The sequence below is a fragment of the Fulmarus glacialis genome, unplaced genomic scaffold, assembly GCF_000690835.1.
Source record: "Fulmarus glacialis isolate BGI_N327 unplaced genomic scaffold, ASM69083v1 scaffold13197, whole genome shotgun sequence".
Lineage (NCBI taxonomy): Eukaryota > Metazoa > Chordata > Aves > Procellariiformes > Procellariidae > Fulmarus > Fulmarus glacialis.
This window is the reverse complement of record NW_009223868.1, coordinates 40346-63788: the sequence shown is the minus strand read 5'-3', so window position 1 is coordinate 63788 and position 23443 is coordinate 40346. Positions and strand designations below refer to the sequence as shown.

The following is a 23443-nucleotide window of genomic DNA, read 5'->3' as shown; positions in this document are numbered from 1 at the left end:
GCTCTCAAACTCCAAAAGTCAGTACCAGTTTATAAAGGCACTACCGTTTTTTGAATTACCAGTTTACAAAAATCCCTACCATTTCTCTTTTTTGTGTTCTCATATGCATGGGTCATGAGAACCTCTTGGCGGGGTTAGGATTACTGAGGAAATAGACAATCCAGTTTTGATTTATGCCAAAGTAACACTTCCTGCCTGTCCTATTCCAAGGAACTTTCTCATAGGAGCTAGCTGAGGGTGGTTTATTGTGGGAGGGCAGGATGGACAACAAAGGGGCTGGTATTAAGCTGATGCCTCACTTGAGCCATTTGCTGTAATCTTACAGCTTGGTACCCCTAAAAACTAAGGCTAGTGTCCCGTATTAGACCTTAATTCCCTTGCCCATAATTTATTCCTTGAATTCTTGTTGACTTTTAAGACACCTTTTTTCCTTATCATAATCCATTAGAATCAGAGAACTTCTCAATTTCACAGTTAAATCACTTAAAACTTAGTTACACTATTGGCTTGTAAGATCATACTTGTGTTATATATCTTGGTGGTGTCAACCTGTTGTGGGTGATTGTCTTTATCTCACCAGTTGAGCTTGTTACTCTTCCTGCTTTGTCAGCTTGGGTTTCAAAATAAAACATGCTATATCTGATCAGTAATCTGAGGTGAGATTGGACTGTATCAGTCCAGGCATACCTGCTTGAGTTGGTATGATGACTCATTTCCAGCCTCTGCTCCTAGCCAAGAACCTTGGCTAAAACCTCAATTGTTTCGTGGGTCACACAGTTAGTGTGCTTGAAAAACTACTGCAAAGCTGAATTCTCATGCAAAGATGATTAAGAGGAATTGAAAATGGTTAAAAAGATCTCAGTAGATTATAATTAGACATAACAAGTACAAGTCCCTCAAGTATTGATCTTCTAATGTGCCAGAGTTTCTTTTTGATCTTCTCACTTCCCCCACCCCTCTACAAATGATGTAGCAGAGGGTTTCAGACACTTGTGGGTATTATTTCAATTTTGTGTCATGAATCGGGAATTTCTTAGTATGTTGCTACAAATACTCTCATGCCACTTTGTAATACAGTAAAGTAGCTATGTAACTTTTCATATATGAAGGAAGTTCTCAAATGCCTTTGTCAATACCAAGATGTTTTTCTCTGTTGTAAAAGTGACCAGTTTGTTAGTGATTCAGCCTTGAAACCCACTTTTTGCCTGGAACAACCTGAGACACTGAAGTTCAGGAAGGACAAAGCTGTGTCGCTACTTCAGGAAACTAATGATATTCTAGAGGATTACAGCTTTTTATTAGCTGACCTACTACTCCTGTTAACCTTTCTTGATAAAGAGCCTTCAGAGAAGACGTGGCACATGTGAAATAATGCAAAACTATATTTAAGTAGAGGAACATGGAAGAAATAATTGCCCTTCTGTGCATCTTAGCTCATAGAAATCTTTTTCCGCTGTCAGTCTTTGCTGAGAAAGGACATACTTGTGATTCCCTGGAGGAGTGATCACTGGCTAAATTTGGTTTGTTTTTCCGTAGTTGAAATATTGAAAATTAATATCTTTGTGCCTTTTTGGCATGTCATGATGCACAGGCAAATCAGAAGGGGGCTTAGATGCAACTATATCTGCTTAGAAGTTGCTACTTTTGAGCTCCATCTTTCCTGTGCAGCTGCTGGTAGGAGGATGCAAAGGGATGGACCTAGATGGTTCCTTTACTCCAAACTGAAAGGACAAAGTTGTTAAATCATTAAAATGGGAAGGTAGAGAAAAAAGTACTCTTCCTGCAGTCGAGCATTGTAAATAAAAGCTTCTCAGTGCCTGTTTGTTTGAGTTGTTATTACAAAGCTGGCATAAATGCTCCCAGTTTCGCTTCAGTGATCAAATGTCAGGCACCATAATGTTTGGTCAGATAGATATTCTGTCTTGCTTATCCTGTCACCAAAAATAAAATGCCCCTCACCATGTTTGCATTTCTCTTGTGAAAAACAGGAAGACATGCTATGCTGGCTCTTACCTTTGTCATAAATTCTACTTTTTCCTTTTGTAGATTATTAAAAAGGCCTCTTTTTTTTCCCAACAGTAGCAAATGAATTATGCATTCTTGTAACTACTGAATGTCAAACTTCCTTTTAATTGAATAGTAATAAGCACATCTCATGGCTTTGGAGCATTTTAAGTAGGCCGAGTTCTTGAGTGCTCAGATGTCCTTGTTGTCACTGTTAGTTTGACATTCTTGTGTGTTATCCATTCAAGACAGTCACTTACTTTTCCTGAAAAACGTTGGAAGGGAAGCTAGAATTCAGGAAATGCTCATGCAAAGAAATCCTGTGGGGCTTAAGTGCCCATAAGCTGTGCAGAAGAGAGGTGCCATAATGTAACTTACTAGCTTGGATTCAGAACAAAAAATTGTGGAATGTTCTAATGGTAACTTTTATAATAATGCTAGTGCTGCTATATTAAATGCGTTTCTTATGTACAGAATAAAATACAGCAGAGTACCTCAGTTTTCAAATTCTTTGTGTATTCAGTAGACCAATGCATACTCTTTGGTGCTAAAAAGCAATTGCATGTTCCCTTGCTCTGCTTAACTCTGAAGGCTGAATACAAATCTCTTGCAAAGATTATATGCCCGTGCATTTCACAAAGGGGGTTATTGTGTGTTTTGAGAGAGATGCTCTCCTCAACTACCCAGCAAGAGCTGGAAAGAGAGCCAAGGTGTTTCAAGTTCCATTTGAGTTCAGAGAACAAGACCTCATTGTGTCATTAGGAGCTCCCAATTCAGTTTCTGTGTTGCTTTCAGCACTCCCTCTCCTATACATTAGAATTCTCTGCGGCTTTCTAACTTGAAGCATGACCTAATGCCATGATTGTTTTTTCTAGTTGTGTTCGATGCCTTTTAGATTCTATGAGCTACTTAAGTTATATAATAAATAAGCACCTACTGTTGAAGAAATCTTGGGGGCATGGTAGATTTGCAGGTTGAAGAAGTTTGCAAATCACATCTAGCAAGTGGATTTTGCGCTAGCAGATGAATCTCTTCAGTTTTGCTGCTGTCTCACCTTCAAATAATTTTGCACTGGCACGGATTTCCAGGATTAAAAACACTTTGGGTGGAATTGGTTTCAGGCCTTGTGATGAAGAACTCTCTAACTTTTTCTTGAGTTTTCTTGACTTTTTTCATTTATTAATTACACCCGAATGACAGAAACAACTTATTCCTCTTATTCCTAGTTTGCTGTAATATGTATTTTCCCTTTACTTTGAGTGCTTTTGATGTGTTTCAGGACTTTGTCCCATTGTACCAGGACTTTGAAAATTTCTACAACAGAAACCTCTACATGCGCATTCGGGACAGCTGGAACCGTCCAATCTGCAGTGTGCCAGGGGCCAAGGTGGACATGATGGAGAGAGTTTCCCATGACTATAACTGGACGTTCACGTGAGTCAAAATTGAAGAAAAGGCTTCCAACAATTATCTTTAAGTAGAGAGTCTGTAAGAGCAAGTTGCAGATTGTGAGGTTAATGGAGCAGTGAATCGTGTTTGTTTTGAGCTTTCTAGTGGCTTGAATCGATGAATTTTGCTCTTTTGAAACACATCTGTGATTATTTGTGTATAGTCTTTTGGCTACTTGCTAAGGCTCCTGACTATGTTAAGATTTCATGGGCATGTGCCTATAATAAAATTAATACTTTTGTGTGTGATGACCAGAACCTGGAGTAGATACCTTGGATTGAACCGCTACTTGTGACTTTGTGTTGATTTAGAAGCAGTCCTGACACTTGAAGTAAATTTGCTGCCTGAAACTGAATTTAACATGATTGTTTTGAGTCAGAACTGAAGTAATCTGTAGAAACAAAATCAGAAATGCAAGGACAAGGATTTTCACAAATTGGAAATGACATATCACGAGTTTGATGTGAAGAGGTTTGCAGCACAGTACTTGGTGAAACTAGTCATGTCTCTCCTTGGCTTTCAAGGGCAAAATAATTAAAACTTTTTTTCCGCTAAACTTCTTCCTTAATCTCCTTGTCACGTACAGTTAGCACAGCGGTGCCAGATGTGTTTCCTTTCTGTGGTTAGAGGATATCCTGCTTGAGGGGCTGCCAAGTTAATTGATCTAGAGATCTTAATTTGTAATTGAAAAGAAAGTTGTATGTTTCTGGGGTGGAGCGTGGACATGTCAGAGAAACAACAAACGGTTTGAGAAGCCTCAAGCAATTTTAGATACGATAGCAAATTCACCTTTTAATGTAAACTCTTCCAGGAGCTAGTTTGAGACTGTAAGATGGGGAAAGCATCTTTTTCACTGATTATTTCAGTTTGATGATGAGGGGCAGTGCTGAAATAATTTAATGGTTGGTTCTATTGATTTTTAATATTTCAGTGTATATTCTAGGAAACTGAAGTAAGAACCTTCTGCTGTAGTTAATTTTTTTTAACTTCGGATGTCTTAACTTGTGGTGTTTTTACAACACAGGTACACAGGAAGAGTGATAAAGGACATTATTAATATGGGTTCCTACAATTACCTCGGATTTGCACAGAAGTCTGGGACTTGCCAAAAAGCAGCAGCTAAAGTTCTGTCCCATTATGGAGCTGGAGTGTGCAGCACTAGGCAGGAGATGGGTAAGTTGCAGCAAGATAGGATGTTCCCTGAACGCGTGTTTCAAAGTCTGCAATTTGATCACAGGTCTTTGAAACATTACTTGTTCCAGCTTTTGAACTTTAGACTAATCAATAAAGAAGCTTTTACTTTAGTGAAGACAAATTGACTTGCTGTGTTTAGTTTACATGGCACAGCAGTTAGCTCACTTACGTTTTCACATTTTTTTTTTTCAGTGTTCCCTTATGGGCCTTTAAATAAAGAGCAGCCTGGTTAGTGGAAATTCTTCTCGTAGAATATAGCAATACTGAAAGCTTCTTCTCACTCTGAATTTCTCGTTTGTTTTATGTGCAGGAAACTTGGACAAACATGAGGAGCTGGAAAAGCTAGTTGCCAGGTTCCTAGGTGTGGAATCTGCAATGGCATATGGAATGGGGTTTGCATCCTGCTTTGGTTGGCAAGGTATGGCTTAAAGCTCATCTAACAAAGATTCTGCTCGTTGGGTTTTCTAAAAGCTACGTGTTTGGTTTTGTTTTTCTTCAGTGGCAACCCTTGCAGATATTCTCTATGGAAACTATAGGTCACAGTATGCCTCTCTAACCTTTACAAAAATCTTTTTGGGAAACAGCATCTCTGGGACCAGTAGCAGTCCAGATCTTGCCCTCTTTCTGGGAGAGAGCCTGGCATGTTAAGGCTTGCTTCCTCAGACTACTTGTTAGTGTATGAAATGGTGGCTAATTAACAGGCTGATTGGCTGAAGGTGTTCTAATGCTCTTGAGACACTAAGAAGTGACTGTGGTAGTGAGACACACAGATAAGCTGAATTGCATGTTCGTAATAAATAGAGAATTTATTATCTTTGAGCAACAGCTGAAAAATCCTTCCTTTGAAGGAGCAAAATCCTAGTAGATAAGCGATTTGCGAGAAACAAGGTCAAATGTAAAGACTGATGATGTCTACTGTGTGCCCCATAAAACAGTACACAATGCAGCCTGAGTGTCCTGCATCTCAAACTACGATTTTTTTAGTTATTGGAAAATCAAATGGAAGAGAGCTCTTTGTTTGCATCTTCTGATGCAAAATATATGTTCTCTTAGCTCCTACTTAGAGTAAAATAGTGCAAGTACTGGAATTGTTTCCTCTTTTTGAAAATTATTCACTGTTAGCCTAATACTACTAGCCTATTGGAATTCTTTGTCCCTGTGTAGTGAATTATTTTCCCTTTATTCCATTTTTTTTTATTTTTCCACTTGCTGAGATCACTTTGTAAGTTCTTCCACTTGTGGTATCTACAGATTATAAAATTGCTGCCCTATTCTTCCCAGCAACTTTTCCTCCTGGTGAATCTCTTGACTAGCTGTAGTGTTTAAATATCAGATGCTTTCCATAATGAAAGATGGTTTTGAGTCCGATGCCAGAGAGAAATTCAGTGCTTCAAATGTAGTCTTTCTGGAGTCAAATACCTCTGCAGTGCTATGATTTTGAACAACATATGTTACTCCTGACATATCTTTTACTTGCATTTTACTTGCATTTTTCTGCTTTTTGTCTTCCCACATCTCCCCGATTTTCTCTTCAACAGAAAAATGATTCACAAATTCTATGAGACCTTTTGGATTCAGAACACACATGGTCAGATACATTTAAGTAGACTTCTGTCTGTTGTAAGTCAGTACAAATTGCCCATTACTGCAAGGTTACTCAATCTTTTTTTCTGTGTATGTGGATCCCACTGTATATCTTTAATACCTCATGAGAATACCCTTGAGACACCTTACCCAGCTCCTTAGTTTTCACATTTGAACTTTAACAGTTTTTACAACCATTGAGAGAATCTGAACAGTAAATTCCAAGGCATGTAACATACCTGTTTTCATGCACATAACTTGCACATTTACTAAACCAACTCTTTTCATAAATGGATACAGCAGTCTGTACTGTGTTAGTTTAGTAATGAGCATACTTAGTTTTTGTGCACTTTAAATAAAGTAGTAAGAAGCTTCTGCCTCATAACAGTAGAAGTGCCCTTATACTCAAGTGAATACTCCAAACAGAAAATACTCTCTTCTGAAGAAAAGAGTTCTTGTCAAATGAACCATTTCGCAGTTCAGAACATTCACTAAATGCTTTTTTTGGCTGCCTGAAATTGCTTCTCACTGCACTTCTGATTTCTTCACTGTCTGCAAATAAGGACTCACGTAAATCCTGAATTCTGGCACCACCCAGTATACAATTGGCTGTGTGTGCACAGCCTGTTCGGCAATGCTTTGATATAGTCCTCAATAAAGCCCAGAGTCTCCCATGCTTGATTAAATTCTTGGGCTCTCTTTTTTTTTTTTTTTTTTTTCCCTACTGTTTATCTCTTTCTGCATGTCCGACGTACATTTTCAGGTGCAAAGTTGCTTGGAACATCAATTTTTGGAGGTTTGGCAAGTATAATCAGTAATGGCATTTGCATTTGGCCAGAAGGAGTTTCTTTGACAGTCACTGATATGATTTGAAGCTAATCATTATTTACATCGTATCTGGGTACCTATATTGCAACTTAATTAGCTTAAAACACAAACTACTGCAATAAAGTTACTCACATGTATGTAATACTGGACCACGTATTCTGTTTTTGTTCTGTGGAATCCTTAAGCACTTGGTTTGTGTTGCTACTGAATCCTCTTTTAATAGCAACAAATATGACTTGACCATCTTAGGACCCAACTCTACCCCATACTCTGATCAGGGTTGGTCAGCAAAAGGAATTAAAAAGCTTCATCAGCATTACCTAGTTGATTTTTATTCACTATGCATTGTTAACAGCAGCTTCTACTAAGCAGATGCTGAAAACAGGGACAGTTGGTGTACACTGAAAGTTGTATTTCAGCACTGTTAAAGCATCACTAAAACCAGGTCTTTCTGCACCTGGCAGTTTTCCCCAGGAGAGACCTGGGGAAAACTTGATAGCCAAGTTGTCGACTGCCTAGTACAATCACTGCCAAGTATGCTGAGTCTACACCACAGATAATGTGAGACTTGAGGATTACAGTCAGAAGTTGTTATGCCATTTGAGGCTAAGCTAAACTCTGAAACTTGCCTGTTTTGGAGTAAGTGTCATTAATGTAGTTACTGTAACTAGCTAATAACAGCATTCTGTACTGCTTTTAGCACAGAGCTTTTCATCATAGCTCTGGACTGACAGACGCTAGATAACGGAGTTAGAGCATCGGTGCTTGAAGGATCTTTTTTTGATTGTAAGAAAGCAAATTAATTTCTATGTAGAGTTAGTTTGTGAAATTAAGTGCTCAGGACTGAATTACGCAATTCATGTATGCAGCACTGTGCTGGTTTTGGCTGGGATAGAGTTAATTTTCTTCATAGTAGCTAGTATGGGGCTATGTTTGGGATTTGTGCTGAAAACAGTGTTGATAATACAGGGATGTTTTCGTTACTGCTGAGCAGTGCTTACACAGTGTCAAGGCCTTTTCTGCTTCTCACCCCACCCCACCAGCGAGCAGGCTGGGGGTGCACAAGAAGTTGGGAGGGGACACAGCCGGGACAGCTGACCCCAACTGACCAAAGGGATATTCCATACCATATGAGATCATGCTCAGCATATGAAGCTGGGGGAAGAAGCAGCAAAGAGGGGGACATTCGGAGTGATGGCATTATGCGTGATGGAGCCCTGCTTTCCTGGAGATGGCTGAACACCTGCCTGCCGATGGGAAGCAGTGAATGAATTCCTTGTTTTGCTTTGCTTGCGTGCACAGCTTTTGCTTTACCTATTAAATTGTCTTTATCACAACGCATGAGTTTTCTCACTTCTACTCTTCTGATTCTCTCCCCCATCCCATTGGAGGGGAGTGAGCGAGCAGCTGCGTGGAGCTTAGTTGCTGGCTGGGGTTAAACCATGACAAGTGCTTTGTGGTAAAATGTGGCATTCACTTCAGTTTCTGTGTCTGCCTTGTAGGATGCATTGGTAAGTCTGATCTTCACTGGCGTGTGTTTTTCTTGATACCAGCAGTGTGATCTCTAATTAGTGTTAGTCTTCTCCTGGATACTCTCTCAAATGTAAGTTTGCTGATAAATGCAACTGAAGTCTTACTGTGGTAGTAGCACTCAGTTTTACATATGATCATCAGTGATTGCTGAACTGTACCAGTGGCTTCTTTGATCCTTTGCCCTCTTTCTTCAGTTTTAAAATTAATTTATTTTGCCTAATTGAATGTCCTTTTCTGTTTCGGGGGGGTGAAAAGAGCTGCTCATTGATTTGCTAAATCTTGTTTCTCTACCAAAAGCTCATACTTGTTTTTATGGAGAAGCTCCTTCTAGACTATTAATCTCTTCTTCCTCTTTTTTTTAATCTATCACTTTTCCTACTTCCTACCATTTAGGAAAGATACTAGTACTGGATTATTATATTCAGGTTTTGATACAGTAGTGTTTAACAGCAATGCCCTCTGATGTAGTATACATACTCCTTGTCTGATATAGTAGTTCCAAAGAGCAAACGCTAGTTGGAGATTTCCATGCTTCTTATGCCAAAGTCTCTGAAATACACAGTTTGAATCCTTGTAACAGCAGTTTGAACACTTGAAATTTAGTGTAGTTTCTGGGGAAAATCAGTCTCGAGATTTCCCAGGATGTAGAATATTTCTAGGTACATTGCAATTCTGGTGCAAAATTTCCCTTACTGCGGAAAAAATACTCCTATTGTTTGTGACACATCCTTCTGTAACTGCAGGCAATGCTTTTCACAGTCTCTTCTAGTAACTCTCATTGCAGAGAAGAAAGGTTCTTGACTCTTCCCTCCACCAATTGTTAATAGAGAAACACAGAATGAGCGTGTCTCGAATCTTCAGCATCTTGACACGCTTTCTGGAATTTTAACTTAACAAAGTCAATTCTAGAGTTGCAGCAGATTTGCATGGTAATTGGAGTGGGCCAAGGTTATTTAGAAATATTATTGCTCTCTTACAGACTAATCCCCCAATATGCGTTCTTGTAGTCTGCAGCGATAACACTGTGACTGAATGTTCAGCATATCAGCTATTGACCTGTAATCATTGCTGCTCTCAAAACAGACGTATCCTGTTTTGATATTTGTCCAAGGATATATCTTCCCTTTTTTGAAAAAGCAAACAAATTCAGTGTAATGTTTGATGGCTTCAGAAAACTTCTCAATTTCACTCTACAATTTTGTTTTCCACTTCCTGTCTCTTGTATGTTACCTCCATCTACAAAGTACTTAATAGTTCTGTTCATTAAAGAAAATTAGTCCCTTTGGTACCACTCAGCACACATGGGTTTAGTCAGTGGTTACGTCCTAATGTAAGAACTAGTGCAACTTTGATAAGGTCTTTAATCTAGGACTTTGGTGGCCTGTTTCGTAGCACCACTATAGACTTGCCGAGTGAACTGCGGCAAGCTGCTCTGCTCTCTGTTTTACCTGGCTGCATAGGAGGATGAGTACTAATCATCAACATGAGATATTCAGGCAGATTCAGCTGCAGGACTTCTGGGAAAAGTGAAACTTAAGTGGTTCTTTCAGTTAACAGCAGTTGTGCATTTTTATTTGCCATACTAAGGCTACAAATTGTTTCTTAGCAAGTCTTGCCTGGACTAGCTGCATTTATGTTGGAATTTTTTTTTTTTTTCTCTTAAATGGTCTCTAAGCAGTTCAGAGCTGAAAGGTGTTATATGCTTGGCTGTGAAACATAACCTTTTCAATATCTTCCTCTTTCCCCTTCTAATTCAGGGCTGTCTGATTTTGAGTGATGAACTGAATCATGCATCACTAGTGCTCGGAGCAAGACTGTCAGGAGCAACTATTCGAATCTTTAAGCACAACAGTAAGTATCAGATGGTGGGCTCTGCCTTTCTGCAGACGCTATAAATCAGATACAATCTCTTCTGTCTTCTAATAGTTGGAAATCCAATTTCATGCAAGGAAATCAATTGCTGGTTTTCTGAAAGGTCAGAAGACTGCTGCTACTAAGAATTTAATCATCCTGAATTGGATTTTTTTTATATGTTCAGTCTCAACTAATAACATTTTTATTCTGAAGCTGTTCTGGCTTACATCTTCTGCGTATGAAGAGGAGCATGCTGCCCTTTGGCAAGTCTAGGGACGCTAGTGTTTTAACATGGCTTCTTGTTACTTGGATAGCTCAGCATGGTTAGACTATTCTAACAGTCCATGTCACATAGTAATGCAATCCTGTAGTGGTCTGGATTACAATCTGGGGGATAAGAAAGTTTAATTTTAGGACCAGATGCTGACATGATCCTACAATAACAAAAGCTTACGAATGCAGATGTCCTACCTAAACTAGACAGCCATGCATTGGTACAATGTAGTACAAAAGGAATTTTTGAAATGTGATGCATAGATTAATTTTACTGAGTTACTTGCTTTAAGTATTTGTTTCCAAAATACACAGAATTTTCACGCTGCTAGTTTCAGCTTCCATCAAAGGAGGTACTTAGAATAACTTTCAGATTAAAAATACTTAGGGTTTCCTTCTCTTATTCTCAGTGAAAGAGGTACCTGGTTGTCCTTGATTAGTAAAGCCACTACCTTCATTCTTCAGCTGCTCCTAATACTCTTTATAGTATTGATCTCTGAGATCATGATGACTCTTGCTCTCTTTGAAATGTGTGGTGGTGACAGCAAAGCTTGGGTGGCTGCAGTTATTTTCCTTTCTTTGTCATACTTGATAGTGGATCCTCTGCTGTGCTTATTGTTTCTTTTGTGTTCTCTCTTTCTTGTTCTCTATCATTGGAATAATTTTCGTTACAGAATTGTAGAGCTTACCATAACATTCAGGTGGTTTTGGTTTTTTCTTTTCCCTTTCCTTAATTCTTCATAAATCTTGATTGCTGGGCAAGATCACAAAAGCTTTGCATTCAACTTCTGCATTTAAATACACATACTTCTGAACATTGCATCCAGTTCCAGAATTTGTGAGAACACTGGTGACAAACAGTTCTGAGTGTGAGGAGAAGGACTTAGAAGCTCTGGTGTGATGAGGAAGAACAGATGATCTGTGGGAACGGGGTACAAACTAGCAATGGTGAGATTGGGGGATAGTCTAGAAACCTTACAGATGGTGGGGATCTGTGAAAGAGAATGGAGTGGCAGATTAGAATCAGAAGGCAAAATGCAAGCAATGATCTTGGCCTGTCAAGATGATGTTCAGTTCATAGTTATGTATGTGTTCTCAGTCCTGCTCTTGTTATACTCTATGCTGCCTTAGTTAACTTCATTTTCCTGAGATGTTAATGGCTTCATTCATATTCTGCTTTTTAGAAATCATGGAAAAAAATGAAAAATCCCCCTTAAAATCTATGTTAAATGTTTTCATTTTTTTCCTACCTTATTCTGCAGTTTGTCCTTTTTATTAAGGTCGGACCTAGTTCCCAGTCTTTCTCTCTTTCTTGAGAGATCAGAGCAGAAGTTCATATTCTGTTATTCTCCCTAACTGCACTAAACTTGTCCGTTTTTCCTTGAGAGATTTGTTGGAGGCAGGGACTCCACTGCTGACTTCTTAATCTTTGTCTTTTTCTGAAAATTAGCTATCTCTTAACAGTCTATTAACTGACCTATTTTGCTGTATAATTTCTAGTCTAGTTCTAGTTCACAAGCTCCTCTTGCTGCTACAACTGCCCCAGTTTACCAATCCTCTTTTCATGATTGTTTGTGCTCTTTTTCATGTCCTAGTGTTTATATCTGTCTCTTGCTCAGCACTTTACCTTTTATGGTTTGATTACTCCCATCTCCACTCCTTTCCACAGGTTTTTTTTCAGGACTGATTTCATGTATATTTATTTGCTCATGTTAGTCAGGTCTCCTAGGATCATGTGAAGTGTTTGTAGCTAAAGCTAGTAAGGTTTCAGAATATGTTGCTACTAACAACTTCATCTGTCTAGTTTCTGATATGCTGAGCGCTGTCTTCTTTCCTACACTGGTGGTTCTTTTTTCTTCCTCTTCTGTTTTTGGTTTAGTAACTTCCTGTTCCACACTTCCAGTCCCTTCAATTTTAAACAAAGTAATACACTTGCTCTCCTTCTTGTCCTGCGCTTTGGTCTATCTTCTACTTACCTTTAGTTGATTATTCTTGAACTTGCTTGTTCTTTTTCAAGTTATTTCTATCCACAGGGACATGTTTACTACCTAAATTACTTTCTGTTTTCCTCACAATGAGATGCCTTCCTTTTTTTTTTTTTTTTTCTTCTTTTTTTCTTTTCCTTCCTTCCTTGTTTGCTGTTTGTGCCTAATACGCTAGCTTGTGCTTTTAGCTTAGGATGATGAAATTATTCCTTGGAGTTCATACAGTCACCCATTCCCTTTAATCTTATCTGTGGGCCCGCAGCTAGATGAAGCCCATGCTTACTGACTTATATATGGTCTGTCCTCCAAACTGGAGCAATTTGTGCATTTCTGGAGTATTGCTGTCTTTAGTCACATCAAAGCTCAAGCTAGTAGCTGTTTTGGTACCATTTAACAGTAATTTCTGGTGCAGATATGCAAAGCCTGGAGAAGCTGCTCAAAGATGCTATTGTGCATGGGCAACCTCGGACGCGGAGGCCCTGGAAAAAAATTCTTATCTTGGTGGAAGGAATATACAGGTACAAACTATTCTTTATATTCCTAAGACCCTCCCCAGGAGATCTAGTTGCTTAGTATTTGGGTTCCTTTGCCAGATCAAACTATGAATATTGTCACTTCATAGTTATTTCATTAATCTCATCTGCAAATTAAATTGAGCTATGTATGTCTCACATCCTGGACTTTCTGTGCTAGTACTGTAGCTGCACCTACAGTACTAGTAGTAGTAGTAATAGTACAGTACTAGTACTAGTAGTACAGCATTATCACAATGCTTCCCACATACTGATTAGATTGTAGAAATTAATTAATCTAAACTGATTGTTTACATCAGAGCTGAGGTCTTAAATTGCTTGTCCATTCCGTTCTTTCTGTGCTCACTAGATGATGCTAGTGAGAATGGAATTGTGCAAACTGAATGTTTTTGCTGAGAGTGAGTAGGAGCATGTAGTAGGCTTAGCTGTGTTAGGCATTTAAATCATAGTGACTTTCAGCAAAAATGGGGCGTTTTGGAGTGCTACTAATGAGAGCCTAGTCAGTTCTCAAACTTAAAAACAATAGTAAGTAGATGTCAGATCAGAATACTGACATTAGGGTGGAAGTAAAAATGAGATAATTCATTTATAAATTTGTCACTGAACACATTCCTTTGCCTTAACCTACTCTTGCTGCTACTATTTAGTTTGTATGTTAGCATCCCAGAGATGTTAAACAGGTAGAAAGTAGAGATCTGGGCCCCAGGTGCAATGAGGACTTATCTTTCCTCCCTCTGCAGAACACAATGTGTCTAGCAAATTTTGTGTTCATAATTACTGAAAGAGTGAAGAAAATAAAGCTTAGTGACTTCAGGCTATGTAAGAAGGCCCCAACCGTTAAATCAACTTACACTGAATTTCTGTTTCTCAACAGTATGGAGGGATCCATAGTCCGTTTGCCTGAAGTGATTGCCCTTAAGAAGAAGTACAAATCCTATCTGTACCTTGATGAGGCTCATAGTATAGGTGCCCTGGGTCCCAGTGGCCGGGGTGTAGTGGAGTATTTTGGACTCAATCCTGAAGATGTGGATGTTATGATGGGAACATTCACCAAAAGCTTTGGAGCTGCTGGAGGATACATTGGGGGCAAGAAGGTAAAAAGCTGGGAATCTCATGGCTGTTTCAGGTGGTGGAGTCCTTCACTAAGCATTTCAAAGTTGTTCTCAAGTACCCTGATTGTCCATTTGTTTCATAATTTTACATGCTGTCTAGTACAGTGAAAGTCTGTGCAATGCAGAAGAGTCTAATCTAGTAAAATACCTCATAATTGTATAGTTCTCACGTGGTCAGTGATGATCTCCGTTTGCAGAATGTACAGTAGTAGTGTAATATCTTTTTAGGAACCGCTAAGAGCCAGGAAGCAGGGATTTCTTAATGTTACTTTTAATGAGACTTGCAGGAAAAATGCCAAAAGCTGAAGTTTTTCAGCCTGTTTGGAGGAAAATTCCCTTCTTGAGAATTGATTCCCTCAGGACTTGAACAGTTTGCTTTATAAAAAGACACTTCTTCCCTTTTTGGGTTTTGGTGGTGGTGTTTGGTTTTTTGTTTGGGGTTGGTTTTTTTTTTTTTGCTACTGAGTCTCTTACTCTCTTCTATTGGAAAGTACTGACAGAAAGTGTTGCCCTTGCCAAACCCCTCCTTTTGGGAGGGATGCGTGTAGGCAATTGCATGTGGCCCCTTTCTCATATCCTCAAATGTGTCTCACAGATCAGGCTTCTAAGCATTATTTGAGAGTAAAATTCTACCATTTTCCTACCAGGACAATAATTTTTTAGATACTAATAGTGACAATTACCTCAGCCCATCCAAATGGAGATGGAACTTGCAGATGTTCCTCTTTGGGAGTTTACTACAATCGGATTAAAATTACTCTGACGCCTTCTCCAGAAGAAAGCACCGTATTAATCTTTTTCCAAAGGTAGTGAGCTAGTGGGATTAACTCCCTTGGCATAAGGTGAAGCAGCTAAGAGTCCTTCGCAACTGTGTTTTAGCTACTGTTGGAGGGATTGCTTCACAGGTAAGAAGCCTTAAATCTTCTTACCTAGTTTATTTCAAAGTCCCTTTACGCTTCCTGTCATTTAACTCTGACTCCAGGCAGACAGCAACATAAAATTGAACACTTCCACATATTTCTATAATATGTTCCTAGCTTGTGCTATCTACAGGGCCATCATTATTAATTTTATGGTAGCAGGAGACAGAAGCTGTCCTGGCATTCACACTAGTCTTTATAATATTTTGCTGGAGTGGTCTGGGTATTTTAGAGTGGTTTTGTTACAGTTAACAACAAGCAGCCTAGATCTACAGTGTGTTGGTCCTTTGTTCCTAAATGACCTGTTTTTGTCCTCTAACAAATATGGCAGGTGTGTTTAACTGGGAAATGCAGGAGGGGTATGCTGAGGTTCTTGCACTCTTAAATTACACCTGCTGCTTTATTTATATTGTGCTGATAAATGGGAGAAAATATTTTGTGACCTGTTTCCCTGTTTGGTGACTTTTGTGGGGAAACAATTACATTGAGCATGATACATAAGCACCTATGGATCCTGCTCCCCACTATTTCATTTGTTTTATACTCCCAGGGTTATAATAAACACTTTCGAAACACAGCCTGCGTGCAGCTTGAGTAATGCAAACACCTTGTTGCAATCCAATGCTGGCAGTGTTAGTTAAACAAGTCTGTCATAGGCATTTGTCTTTGAACACACATTCTTGCCCTGTAACATAATTATGGGTTGTCACGTCCCCGCTGTTCGCTTTTCAACTGTTTATTACTTGTACCGTAAAATCAATCCTTGAGATACCTCTCTTCCAGGACATTCTGAAAGAGGTGGTGGCCCATTTTACTGTGTGATTAAGACACGACAATAAAGCATTTCTTTGAGTGCTGGGAAGGCAATGTCTGATGCCTCTTGTGTCTTGCTAGGAACTGATTGATTACCTCAGGACATACTCTCACAGTGCTGTGTATGCAACATCACTGTCACCTCCTGTTGTGGAGCAAATCATCACCTCCATGAAGTGCATTATGGGTGAAGATGGTACAACTGTTGGTGAGTCTTTCTGACAGTAAGCATGTGGAAGGGGGAAGCCAAACAGAGCCTCTTTACCACTTTGACAGATAACTCATTCAGTGGACACATTCATAATTATCTGTTAGTACATGTAGACTTTGAATTTCTGGAGCAATAAACCAATTTACTGTCCTACTTGGCAGATCAGCCTAATAACAGCATAAGGAATTTCCAGCCAGAGGTAAGTCATCTTAGTCTTATCTAAGACACAGTATTGTCTTGTATTGATTTTTGTTCTGTGTCTAGCTTTTCTAGTCTCGTTCCTTCTCTTCCCCATTGCCTGTCCTTTGTCATTTGTCCCACTTTTTAGATTGCTTTCAGAGTATTTTGCTGTGTATCTTTTACAGTCTTGTGTGCTGGTTACTGCAGGGACAATGCTTTTGATTTTCATCTCTAGTATAATTTGATGTTTGCACCTTAGTTACAGTAAATATGGGAGTGTTTCTGGAATCCCTTTTTACCTGGGGAGCTCGAGGCAGTTTTCAAGACTTAATGCACCAGGAGAAGAAATTCAGCATATTCATCTTTATTGTCTTAGTTTTCTTTTTTCGTTATGAAAGTAAGAAAGGGGAAATCTGTACTAGTCTCGATGCATTCAAAGTCAAAACCACAAATTGTTGTGTCTCATTTGCCTAGTAGGTAGCAGCTTCCTTTAGTTATAGCATGAAGTAAATAGCTTGCACTTGTGTAAGCTGCCTTGAAACTGAAATGGTACAGCACTTTGCATGTAGGATACTTTTCCCTCTTCACAGGTAATTAAAAAGTTGTGAGCAGCTCACACAGGATGACAGTGTAGATTGCTGAGGATCTATCGGTGGCGTTCAGTTCAGAGGCTCTTAAATTCAAACTGCAGAATATATTCAGTTATGGGAGTTTCAGGCATCTGGCCACGAGGTGGTAGTGTATACTGAAGAACTGTGTTTGCTTTTGAACATGGGTCATCTGACCAACTAACCTGACAGATGACTCCTACAGTGAAAAAGCTTGCTGCAGAAATGACTTAAGAATTTTTCTGTTATAACAGGTTTCATTCGGTTTGCTTACATTATCTGAGAACAGAGTTAAGTGTTGGTGGTTGCTCAATAGGGAAGTCATCACTGAGGCAAGTACAGCCAGGCAGCAGCCTGTATCTGTGCTGGCTTTGAGTGCTTCCGAGTGGTCCATGTGAGATACCTGTACTAGCCAAGAATTGTCCCCAGTGCTGCTCTCAAGAACAAATATTAACCAAACTTCAAACTACATGAAAACTTGGTGCAAAAGGACTTGGTCTTGCTGTCATCTTAAAAGTGACTGTGTGAGCTCTTTCTAGCTGATGATTTGCCAACAGTCTGTGGTCTGCTCAGGCGTTGCTTGTTTTGGGTTTCTTCCAGTATCTGTTTTGCTTAATGAAGTGGGAAGCAAGGAATGTGTAACTGATTTCTGTTTGCAGTATTCAATCTAAGGCATTTTTGCCCCTTTCTGAGGCTACAGTGTGATATTCGTTCAAGCAGGGAGAATGGAAGCAACTTCCACTCCAGTCTGTTCTCCTGCCATTATGCCAGCAAGATCCATCAGAGCTGAAAGGTGAATGAGATCAGGAACCAATTTGGCAAAAAAATAAACTCAAATGGCCTTTGTTGTTGTGTTGCTTAAAATGCATGTCAGGCTACATCCTGCTAATTTGGTGCTAAGGAGTACCAGAATTCCTAGCCACTCTTTCTATTGAGAAAAGAAGCGGTTTGGTGTTTGAAAGCTGTGTCATTTCAAAGAAGCCTCTATGTCTGATTTCTGTACAAACTGCAGTGCTTTTCGGAAGTGCTGGATAGCCAAAGTCCTGTCTGCTCATACTCAGAAAGGATTTCTCAGCTACAGGTCTCATGAAAGTGTTACTGGCTTTCTAAGCATCGAAGTCAGCCTTCAGCTAGAATAAGCACCTCATAGGATGATCCCAGCCTGAAAGTGCTTCTCTGTTCATTTTCTGCACTGTGCTGTTTCCCAGTCATGCATTTTTTTAATTGCCTTAAGGCTTTAGAGATAATATTACTTTGTATGCATTTTCTGTGGATGAAGTTGGCAAAAGTTCAATTGGGTGAATTGAGCAGCTGCTTAGTGATAGCATGACAAAGTTTTTTCCTTGTCTAAGGGCTTTGGCTGAAAAACTCCTGTTTGGATTCTGTGGAATTATGTGTGGGACTCTGGAGGACAATGCCTGCAGTTGGTTTGACTACGATTAAATGTGGAGTAGAGTGGTGCTGGTAAGAGTTGTTAACTGTGGAAGACAAGTAGAGAAAGTGTTAAACTGAGTCACGGGGAAGCACCTCTGAATCGACTGTGTATTACAAAAATTTCACTGCTTAGTCAAGGAAAACTGAGATAGGGCAATGGTTTTACAAGAGCACAGGAATTGGAGCTGGAATCAGAACAGTAGATGGCTAGCTCCCAACCGCGTTTTTTGGGCCACAGCTAAATCTTTTAATGGCTTCAAGAATGCTTTCTTGAAAAGAGCCTTTGCGGCTTCTTTATCTGCCTGCTTCTGTTCACCACATGCTATTTCTAAAAGCTGCTGTCCTCCATGGCATCAAACCTTTGTGGAAATTGTGATGTCAGATTGAGATGGTCTGTAGCTGAGGAATAAGTAGAAGGAAGCAATTTGTTTTTGAGGACAAAAGGTTTTTTTGTGTATAACTTTGCAAGAATAAGTTCATTCTCTCCTCTTATACTTTAGGTTATTTCTAAATCTAATGAAACATCTGGAGGCTCTAAACTTACAATATATGGCGTTGTAATTACTAAAATTTTACATAACTAAAAAAAGTAAATATCTCCTTTCAGATCTTTCCAGCAAGCTGCCAGTGACTAAATAGGATATTAGTAGGAGGCAACACAGACAAAATACAGATGCTATGAAAAGCTGAATGGCTGCTTATAGAGAACATAAGGTGTGCTGCCTGAATTGGGACAGTAGTTTCTTGCATCTTGATTTCTGTTCAAACTAATCTGTTAATTCTCTCTACTATTTATGCATGTAAGTCACTAGCAAGCCTCAATCTCTCTGAAGACAGTTATGGGAATATAATTATATATGAATATAAATATATTATTTGCTCCTTCATCCAGACTGCAAAAAACACTCCAACAGCCAAAGCGATGGCACAGCCATGTTACGGGTTCTTGGTAGTGGTGCTTGCAGTACTGCTTCTGAAACTCCTCTGCGTCATTAGCTCAATGCTGTATGTCTGTCCTGTTTTTCTTTGCATTACTTGTCTTGCACGTAATTGGCTAGAAGACCATCATGTGGTCTTAAACAAAACACACTTGATTTGTGATCACTTTGAGAATTTTTTCAAAGGAACAGTCATCTATCTTGAGCACATAGAATGTCTTCAGAGGACTCCAGTGACAATGTACATGGGTATCTCGCATATCATCACATTTGGCTTTGATATGTGGTAGAGCAAGGTCAGTAGGAGAGATGGAGAAGGCTTCTTTCTGCAAAAAAAAAAATTTTTGAGCTGGTTTTCCAGTTCAAAGTCACTGTGGTTGAAATTGTTGCAAGTGTTGCAGATGCTTGTCAGCAGTTCAGTGGATGCTGCTCTTTTCTCTCTGTTCAGCCAAAAAGATGAATGAACTTTGGATAGTTTTGTAGATAAAGAGGCTTTTTTAAACAGTAATAATAAAAAGATGCAATAAGCAGACTTTTTGGGGTCATAGTATACACGAAGATGACAAATTGATTCCTGGAATGGAGTTCTGGAAACTTGTAGAGCTACTTGATTCTTGTTGTTCATGTGGTGTTTGGGTTATTTTGGAAAATGAGACAGCTTGGTGCTTGTCCTGGTAAATGAAACATTGTTGGGATTTATGATATTAAGTACTTAACTTGTCTTGGTGAATATCTCAGCATCAATGGTTCGGTTTGAGTTGAAAGTTGGATTTTTCGCCATTACAATCTAGGACTGGAAATCCAGTCGGCTCCTTTCTGCCATTTATGTAAGACCAGTGATATATCTTGTGCAACTGGAGTTCTGTTAGCACTGTTGATGTTCAGGACCCAGCCTGTTTGTTGCCCTGATAACATCGCTGGGGGCAAGTGGAAGAAAATCGTAAAGTAACCTGACTGAGATGTGGGCAAATCAAAACATGCAAGGTGAAACCAGTCTAGGAACTGGTTAACCTCCTTCAGAGATGAAACTTAGTTTGCTCTTCTGTGTGTTAAAAACTGAAGGTGAGCGTTAAATCCAGGAATGTTTTAAGTTTGACCTAAAGCTGGCAGTGTTAATGGGTTGTAAAAGAGGTGAACTACTTCATTCCATGGACATTAACTCAATAATAATAATTTATACATGTTGACGTTTATAACAAGTTTACTGTCTTCCATCTCAGTTTCAGGAGGCAAACATCCCACACCCAATCACAGTGCCATATGTAGCACATAGAGAATAAGTTGTGGATAGACCGTGCCCAAGATGGCACTTAAATTTTGAATGAACATTGTGTTAAGCACTGTATAGAAACCAAGGTTTATTATCCTACATAGCTCTAATGTCGCAAGCAATGGAGGTAGCAGTTGCATAGGCCATCCCAGCTGCTAAACTATTGGAAATGAATAACTAACCTTTGAAGGCTAGTCAGTTAGCTGCACATAGTTTGATTGGTATTTGTCTCATCTGAGCACCTCGGTTGTGAAGAGCTAGTAGTTGATTACATCTAGTCGGAGGAAACCTTAAAAAGAAAAAAAAAAAAAAAAATACGGATTTCTAGTCTTGCCATTGCTGTGTGCAACAAACTTGAGTGAGTTAAATCAGAAAAGGTAGTTAAACCAATTATAGCCACAGGGAATAAGAATGTACAGCTGTGTTGGCAGAGAACTGAGCCTGAGCTGTTGAGAAGGCAGGACCATTGCTATAATGTTAATATGCACAGGGAGAAGATGCTGGAAACAAAACTAAGCCTGGTCCACTTAAATTCTAGGCGAGAAAAACTGCAGTTAGTGTTTTAACCTCCATGTGGTTAATCAGGCCCTCAAGTGAAGATAGGACCTCAGTAGTTCAATTGGCTGCCTAATCAGTAGGTTTCTTCAAGTTGAACATATTCCCCTTTTCTTTCCAAAGACAAGCCATAAGTATATGCAGGTATAAAGTGTAAGCAGTAATGAAGGAATAGTCCATGTTACATCACTTGGAATTGAATTTTAAGTACTTTATAGTATATTTATAAATTAAGTTTGTACCTTGCCATTGTTAGCAGTAGATCCCCAAATGGAAGCAGTGGCTGCTGTTGTACTCAAAAGGGGAAATAAATATTCCTTGTGCAGGCTGAGGTTGAAAACATTCAATTAGCATTAAAATCGGTTCATTTGAATTTCCTCCAATAATGCACTTGTTAATGAGGTGTTAAATTATCACCTTGGGAACCCGGGGACCAGTCAAAACTAATTTCAGCAAAGTGAAAACTTTTTTTGTTGCTGCCCTTGAGAATCTCAAGCTGAGCTGGGAAACTGTTGGAAAAACAAATACTCTTGAGGGTCATAAAGAGAGTTTCCTGCTTCTCTCCAGGGGACTAACAGTTTTAAACATCACTCTCGGTATTTGTGCTTCCAGCTGGGGATCTTTTAAATCCAGCTTGTTGCTGCACCCCTACCTCCCTCCCACAGAGCATGGCAAGCCTCCAGAAAAATTGCTTTAACCTGGGCTGGGCAGGAGAAATCTTTCAGCCTTTGGTACTTTGAAGAGTGTTTACAGACATTAGCAGAGCTGTACCCTTTGTGTTGTGCATTGGAATGTGAGAAATCTTCAGTGTCTCTTCTTTTGGACTTTAATCAACATTGTGGTGTTTGTGCAAGAGCTCATAAACCTTTATAACTGTACACCTGCTTTGTTCTCATAACATTCTGGTTCTTGCTATTTCTGTTCAGGTGTGAGCTGTCATCCTATAGCTTCACAGCCTAAACACTGATCTGTCATAGCAGAAATACAAGTAGGAATGTGGCTTTGAAGTAATTTCATTTTTCTTTCTTTCTTACACTACATTTGATTTAAAACGTGTGGCTCGTTTTTTACTCTCAATAGCACTTGAAGTGCCACATTTCTACAGAATGCTGGTGTGCTGCTCATACAGAGAAAGGAAAAAATACTGGGTAGCAGCTCACTAGCATACATTGTTAGCAATAGTGTGACTAAAATGCTTGTAAGTCAGTATGAATGTTAAGGTAAAGCATTTGAACAGGAGTAATCACAAATGAGGTGATGTAGAAAAATTAATACTAGTATTACAATAGTGTCTGCAGTGTACAGACACATGGCAAAATTTCATTCTGTGAAGTCCATATAATGTAAATGTTTCTAGCTTCTTTGGAAACAAGCAACAGTCTTTAACTGAAGCCCTTTCTGTGGACTATGTGCAGTTGTATTAGGCTATGTGGGACTTGCAGACCAGTCGAACTACTGTCCTTGCCTACTTTAGCGGGTTCTGATGTAAAATGTGGTTGGCACCAGGTCAACTCATGCCATTTCACATCAGTGCGGTTGATCTACCACAAATGCCCAAACGTGGACAATCTTGACAATCTACAATGTGTACTTTGGTCCTACTAGTGTGCAGATGTTTGCTAATGTCCCAGAATTAATAAGCTTCGTTAGATAGTACAGATTTAATCTTTGAAGGAAGAGGCTGTCTGAAAAGCTTGCATACCAATTAATGTGTTTTGAGAGCATATGGCCAGTGGAGAGATTTGAGACAACTTTAAATGAGATTGTGCAGGTTATGTTGCAGTCTAGCTTCAACAGTCAGGTTTAGCTCAAGACAAATTGGCTTGTCAAGAACAGGATAAATCAACCTGTAGAGTTTCTTGCTGCCATGGGTAAGCTTCTGTTAATGCTCAGGTTATTGCCTAATTGTTGCGTAGTGGAAAAGCTGTGGTTACAAGGCTGGCTGCCTGTGGGGGGAAATGTATTACAGAGTATGCATGCTTCTCAAGCTCACGTTGGCTAGCGGCTCCTAAGATTTTCAAGCTTCAAGCTTGCCTTCCTACTGGTTGGCTTAATATTGTATTGTATAAGTGTGTTGCCAAACTCAGGCCTTAAACGGTCACTGGAGAACTCATTTGCCCTGCAATTAGCATCTCCAGAACTAAGTACACTGTGCAAACAGATGT

The 23443-nt window shown here is 39.3% G+C and overlaps 1 protein-coding gene across 1 annotated transcript in view; it reads left to right on the top strand.

Moving 5' to 3' along the window:
* The window catches only part of LOC104079807 (serine palmitoyltransferase 2-like), a 62311-nt gene that overhangs the window by 5113 nt on the left and 33755 nt on the right, over positions 1 to 23443 (top strand). Inside the window, 8 exon segments of the mRNA XM_009581962.1 lie at positions 3284 to 3438; positions 4478 to 4626; positions 4958 to 5045; positions 5047 to 5065; positions 10350 to 10443; positions 13117 to 13222; positions 14112 to 14331; positions 16164 to 16290. Of these exon segments, the coding sequence (XP_009580257.1) occupies positions 3284 to 3438; positions 4478 to 4626; positions 4958 to 5045; positions 5047 to 5065; positions 10350 to 10443; positions 13117 to 13222; positions 14112 to 14331; positions 16164 to 16290 (958 nt within the window).